General features: G+C 35.2%; 1 protein-coding gene and 1 pseudogene across 1 annotated transcript; one reads left to right on the plus strand and one right to left on the minus strand.

Annotated features, from left to right (window-relative positions):
- The first annotated feature begins 1,439 nt into the window (after nt 1-1,439).
- On the plus strand, nt 1,440-2,894 carry LOC129291246 (L-type lectin-domain containing receptor kinase VIII.2-like). Its single transcript, XM_054928512.1, has one exon. The coding sequence runs from the start codon at nt 1,696-1,698 to the stop codon at nt 2,773-2,775; it is 1,080 nt and encodes a 359-aa protein (XP_054784487.1). The 5' UTR covers nt 1,440-1,695; the 3' UTR covers nt 2,776-2,894.
- A 1,434-nt stretch (nt 2,895-4,328) lies between these two features.
- On the minus strand, nt 4,329-6,217 carry LOC129290262 (tubulin beta-2 chain-like; annotated as a pseudogene).
- Between the last annotated feature and the right edge of the window lie 861 nt (nt 6,218-7,078).

Below are 7,078 nucleotides of genomic sequence, written 5' to 3' on the forward strand. Positions count from 1 at the left end.
AAGACATTCGAAAATGGGCAATGACGTGGCGGAGCAGCCGTGAGAGAGAGAGAGAGAGAGAGACCATGAAGAGCGAGTTTGCATTTATAAAATTACAGAGAAGAATATTAAGATTTAAAGGCGAAAATAAAGCAACAAGTTGGCAACACAACACAACTGCAAAAATAAGAAAGCTACATGTTTCTTTCATAGCTTTAAAAACATATCTAACATTTTTTAATTAGTGAAAAATTGATTGGCTTTACTTTATATTAAAAACTGAAAGAAGTAGAAACGCCAATTATAAATTATAAATTATAAAATATTTTTTAAAAATGAAGACCTGCTTCAAATAATGAAGAAGTTAACTAATTAATCTTCTGATTTTATAATGGATTATACTAAATTCTTACAACTGAATTAATCTTTAACGTAATGTTTTAGATTTTGGAACCAAGCTTCCAAGGTTGGAACGAAGTCATTTGCAAAATCATTTTCATGTATTTATTGATTTTAAGTTGACTGTCATCTATATAACAGCTTCACTCCTAGTCTCCCTCGGAAATGAGGGTATCGAGGAACGAAGTAGGAATGAGAAAGGAAGAAGGCGCATGATAGCAAAAGTGGCGTGCGAAAGGGAGGAGGAGCGCAGTGCGCCACAGAAGGAGCAGTTTTGAATGTGTCGGAAGCAAGCAACCCAAACAAAGGCCCCTCGTGGAAGGTGCTCCTTTAACGTGGTCCCTCCAATATTCTCTCTCTTCTTTGCCCATGCCCCACCTCCTCCAATTTTCCCCTCACCATCATTTTGTTTCATAAATTGAAAATCAGGTTAATCACCAGTTAATCCGATAAGTTATTAAATTAGTATTTTGATTAATTTAATCTAATATTTTATTTTTATTGATCTCATGATTCAACTATAATTTTAGCTAATAGCTATTGATCTAGTTTTTTGATGTATTCAATGACTTATTTAATTTTTAATTACTTATTTTTCCTTATTTTTCATTTTCTTACCTTCCCAACTAGTTAACTGTCTGTTTTTTGTAATTTCGTCGCCTAATATTTTAAGAAACCTAAAATATTATTATTATTTGTTTAAATTAATCCAAACCTCCATTACATAAGCTAGTTATTGCTAACAACAGTTTTACATTTAAATTATTTCAAATAAAAATAAAATTAAAACTATGTAATTAACAAAAAAAGAAGGCGCTAAAGTTGTTACAATTTCATTTTCCTTTACATACCTGATATGAAATGAAACACAAGTGAAAACGAAATCTCTTCCAATGTACATATATGTATATAAAAGACGAGCTAATTTTCTCTCATTTATTTATTTTTTAAATAACGTGTGGATCATACAAATCAATAAAATTTTAATTATAATTATTATAATTATAAAGCACAAATTGCAATTTATTATATTCTTTTATTCCCTGAGTCATCTGGCACTGGAGAAATCCAACCACGGGTCTTACAGAAACAGAGTAGCCAAATTTTAATTTTCACAACTCCCATTCCGACGCCAACTTGTTCCAAAAATTTTGATTATTCTTAAATCTTTACTTCCCATCAATTTCTTTCTTTCACTCGACTCAACGCCAACCCTAGCCAGCAATTTACCTTACACCCGAATGGGATCGACCCACGAGCTTTAGAATCCACGGCAGCTCCACATATAGCCACTTTCAGCTCATTCCCACCTCAATTATGGCCGCTTTTTCCACTTCCCATTACTTCACGGCCTTCACTTTCCTCCTCTTGTTCTTCACAACCGTAGCCTCCGACCCAATTTCATCCTTCTCTTTCACCGATTTTGACAAGGATCTGAAATTTGAGTCCAATGTTGCCCTTTTTGGCGGTTCCCAGGTCGTCAATGGTGGTTCAGCGGTTGAGCTTTCTGGGTCTGAGAGCCGTGGGGGAGTCATGTATAAAAAACCCATCAAGCTTATGGAAGGTAAACCGAGGCAATTAGTTTCTTTTTCCACTTATTTTGCATTTTCGATCTTGTCGGTGGATGGGGATGGTGTGGCCTTTGTTATGGTTCCGAGTGATTCTCAAGATGATGTCTTTGACAAAAGTTCATCTGGGATTTCTTCTTCTGCATTGAACAAAAGAAAATCGACGGTCGTCGATGTTAAATTCACCGCAAAGTCTGGTGGTCGAAATGGTGGCTCTGCTTATTGTAATGTGGCCATTGATGTGGGTGACTTAGCACCAGCAAAAACACGCAACACCTCCTCTGTGAGGATGGCTCTAAGAAATGGAGCAAAACTTCACACTTGGATTGATTACGAAGCAAGTTCACAACGCTTAGAAGTGAGGTTTGGTCAGTTTGGTCATTCCAGGCCTTCGGATCCATTGATTTGGTACTCAATAGACTTTTCAAAGATATGGAAAAAGAGTGAAATGTTTGTGGGGTTTAATTCAGTGAAGGGGAATAGCAGTTTTCAATCCCAACCTTGTCTTCTCCTTTCATGGAGCTTTAATCAAAGGCCTTTTCCACACTGGATGCACTCGGAGCCTCTGGATCTGAAGGCTCTAACTAAACATTCTGAAACTGTAACAGTCAAACCAAGGAGTGATTGTGTTCTGAGAGTTCTTGCTGCAATGATATTTGGTGGTGGATGTGGAGCATTGACTGCATTTGTTGTGCTGTATTTGTGGACCATCTTCGGCAACCGGCGTCCGGTGGTGCCGGAGGAGTGTGTGAAGGAGCAGCCTGTAGATTTCGAATACAAGAAGGTGAGCATAGTTGTAGATAAAGCCATCAAAGATGGTAAGGAGTAGATCTGGTTGGGAAGCATTTGTGATGTACATTATTGTTTCTTGCTATTTTCAGGTTCTGGTATTGTATTGTAGTATATGTCAAATTATATTCCACTTATTGTTGTCTGTTTGCAGATTGAGATCCAACTTGCTATTAACGATTGCATATAGTTAGCTAATGATAAACGGTTCATACCTCATAGGCTGCATTGTGCAGATAGATCTTTGCCGAATTAGTAACCAGTAATGCCGTTTGAAATATAACATTGGACAAAAAGTAAAAAGATGAGAGCATATTCTTGACCTTGTGCGGTGTCATTCCTTTATTTTATTTGATTTTTTGATTTGCATGGAAAGGATTGGAGAAGAAACTAATGTTAGTGTTACACCTGGAAAAGTGGGGGAAAATTTTAACTGATGAAAAAGACGGAAATGAAAATGAAATAAAATATAGGGATATATAATTATGTTTGTGGTGCGATATGCTAGAAAGAATTCAAAGAAGTATAAATATCTCACATATTTTAATGGTCGATAGATTAGAATATATATCAATGAAAATGAGAGGTGGGCAAAAGACAACATAGTCTTTTCAAGTCAAACAAATATTTAAAAGAAAAAATTATATATAGGTTTGATTGATATTTACAAATAAGTACCGTAGAATTTAAAAATTATAATTAAATCTTTTAAGACTGAGTGTAATTTGATATTTAAAAAATAATAATGTCCCTAGCAAACATGCATGCATGCATGTATATTACATTAGTCAAATATTTTACAACTATTTTATTATTAATTTATAATTTTAATTTTAATTTTTTATAATTATAACTTCATATATTTAATAATTAAACTGATCAGCTTAACTATTAAATATATGAAATTATAATTATAAATTGCCGATGAAGTAATTGTAAATAATTAATGGTAACTTTATTAGTAATGCATCATTGTTTACCTATTAGATATGTAAAATTATAACTGTAAAAAATTAAAATTATAGTTATAAATTATTGATAAAATAATTATAAATAATTAAAATTAATTATTTAATTGATATAATATATATTTAATTGAGATATTATTATTTTTTTAGTATAATTTTAAATTACATTCAAGTCTTAAGGATTTGGTTGTAATTTTTAAATTTTATGAGACTTATTTATAAATAAGTCTACTCTATGGGATCTTTATATAATTTTTCCTATTTAAAATATAATCTATTAATTAATATGAAATATAAAATTTAATATTGGATGATCTTAGTTTTTTTCTTTTTTTTTTTCCCACCTTTTTCTCGCAAGCGATCTAACATCGCCTCAAGAAGGGGAGGTACCGGAAGAGGAATATTTTTTATTGTAATTTTTTTTTTGCCAAAATTTTTATTGTAATTTAGATATTGAAAAAGCTAACAATTAAATAAATAAATGAGAATATTTAAGTTTAGATAATATATTTTTAAAAATCTATCTTCTAATTAATCACTTCATGGAAATTTTGATAGTCAATTATATATTCCTTAAAAAATCTCAAAATAAAAATATTATGAAAATGTAACCAAAATTTCTTCCTGTACCCTCTGTTCTGGTTCTCAACTCTGTTCTCTTTACTCCTGTATCTGAATACCCCTTACGATTGAGAGCCAGCCTGAAGTTACCCTAAAATATATAACCCATCGAAATACCTTTAAAATCAGATGACACAACAAAATGTGTTGATAAAAAGAATTCATATTTTGATGAAACAATTCCTGCGCCTAGCCGCTTAGAATGAATAATGGCAATTGTTGGAGCAACAAGAAGATGGAAACAGCTCCATCCGTGGACGTCATATTTTACACGTCATTGTGTTCCTCTTCGTCTCTATACTCATCTTCTTCAGCACTGGCATCTTGATACTGTTGATATTCTGAAACCAAATCGTTCATGTTGCTTTCAGCCTCTGTGAACTCCATCTCGTCCATACCTTCCCCTGTGTACCAGTGTAAGAAAGCCTTTCTCCTGAACATGGCCGTGAACTGCTCGCTCACTCTCCGAAACATCTCCTGGATCGATGTCGAGTTTCCGATGAACGTGGAAGCCATTTTCAATCCTGTTGGAGGAATATCACACACGGTTGATTTCACATTGTTTGGAATCCATTCCACGAAATATGAAGAGTTCTTGTTCTGCACATTGATCATCTGTTCATCAACCTCCTTCGTGCTCATCTTTCCTCTGAACACTGCTGAAGCTGTGAGATATCGTCCATGTCTTGGATCGGCAGCACACATCATGTTCTTCGCGTCCCACATTTGCTGTGTGAGCTCTGGTACGCTCAAAGCTTTGTATTGTTGAGAATTCCGAGAGGTCAGAGGAGCGAAACCCACCATAAAAAAGTGAAGCCGAGGGAAGGGGATGAGATTCACGGCTAGCTTTCGAAGATCAGAGTTCAGCTGACCGGGAAACCTCAAACAACATGTCACTCCAGACATGGTGGCTGATATCAGATGGTTCAGATCACCAACTGTTTCGTAGAAAAATTAACACAGTTTGAATCAAGAATCTCTATAAACATGATCAGTTTCTGAGAGGATTGAAATCCAACAAGAAAAATCTTACAGCTCGGTGTGGTGAGCTTGAGGGTGCGGAAGCAAATGTCATAAAGAGCTTCGTTATCAAGCACCATGCATTCATCGGCGTTCTCGACGAGCTGGTGAACGGACAACGTCGCATTGTATGGTTCCACAACGGTGTCAGAGACTTTCGGAGAAGGAAAGACGGAGAAAGTAAGCATCATCCGATCTGGGTATTCCTCTCTCACCTTTGAAATCAACACGTACCCATTCCCGACCCTGTTCCTCCGCCCAGAGAATGACACACTTGAAAACCTGCAAAATCACATCAGAAACGAAATAATATATTCTCTAGTCTCGTACGTTCCTATAATATATCATATATGGCATTCTTGAGTTGATCCTGAAGAAACTGATTAACGTATATACCCTGCAAGCAATTGCAGTTCTCTGCTTCCTTCCTCACCACGTCGAGAACTGAATCGATGAGTTCGGCACCCTCAGTGTAGTGACCCTTTGCCCAATGTTTCCGGCGCCGGACTGGCCGAAAACGAAATTGTCGGGTCGGAAAATCTGACCGTAAGGTCCGCTTCGGACGCTGTCCATGGTTCCGGGTTCGAGGTCCATGAGCACAGCCCTGGGCACGAATCTTCCACAACTGGCTTCATTATAGTAGACATTGATCCTCTCAAGCTGAAGATCGGAATGGCCGTTGTAGGTTCCAGTGGGGTCGATGCCGTGCTCAGCGCAGACAACCTCCCAGAACTTGGCTCCAATCTGGTTGCCGCATTGGCCCCCTTGAATGTGGAGGATTTCACGCATTGTTTGAACCTCGAGAGAAAAATGAAGAAATGGTCAGAGAACAAGGATGAAGGGAAAATTGAGGAGTGAATGTTATCTTATAAAACAGAAAGAATGGGTTGGGAAAAAAAAATTGTTTTTGGGGTGAGCTTTGAAATAGCAAGGGAAGAGGGAGGAGGGGGATTTTGATTGGTTGTGCAAAATTGTGTTGGAGTTGCATGAAGGTCTTGACTTATTGTTTTCCATACTATTTTTAAGGGCCCTCTGAGTTTCCATCTTTTTTTTGGGAAAATGACACGTTCTTCTTCCTCAACATACTACTTATCGTGCTGGCAACTAGGGTGGAAATGAGATAGCCTCCGACCAGGCGACTAATGACTTGGACTAATCAAAACCTAGCTTAGTCTATTTTTAAATAGATCTATTTTTAAAGTTTATTTGACTAAATTGACCGTGCTTATTTTTTAAGGTCTCAATGCAAGCCTATAAACATAGCCTATTTGAGTAAAAGGCTATTTAATTTTATATATATATATATATATAATATTTTATTAGCCTATTTGAGCTTTTTTATTTAGTCATATATATATATATATATATATTTTATTTATATATTAACTACATTTAATTTATATTATTATATTGTAATTTATATTTTTCTGATTGAATGACTGAGCATTGCTGATAATGTTCAGTAAGCTTAAAATTTAGTAAAAGCTTTTTAAAGCATACTTTTTAAGCTAATAAGTAGGTTTTAAAAAAAAGTTTTATGCTCAATCAAATTTGTGATTGAAAAAAGCTTGTATACTGGTTCAAACCTAGGTTTAAATCTTAAGGCATTGTTACATATTTAAGCTTATTTAAGCAAGGCCAAGTCCTATCTCTTACTCTTTCCTTCTTGCTCATCTTTTAAAATGCTTTGTAAATTTAATTCTAATACACTATTTTAATAATTTTGTCATGGTT

The sequence above is a fragment of the Prosopis cineraria genome, unplaced genomic scaffold (assembly GCF_029017545.1).
Source record: "Prosopis cineraria cultivar Desert tree isolate PC_DT_omini unplaced genomic scaffold, ASM2901754v1 PC13, whole genome shotgun sequence".
Lineage (NCBI taxonomy): Eukaryota > Viridiplantae > Streptophyta > Magnoliopsida > Fabales > Fabaceae > Prosopis > Prosopis cineraria.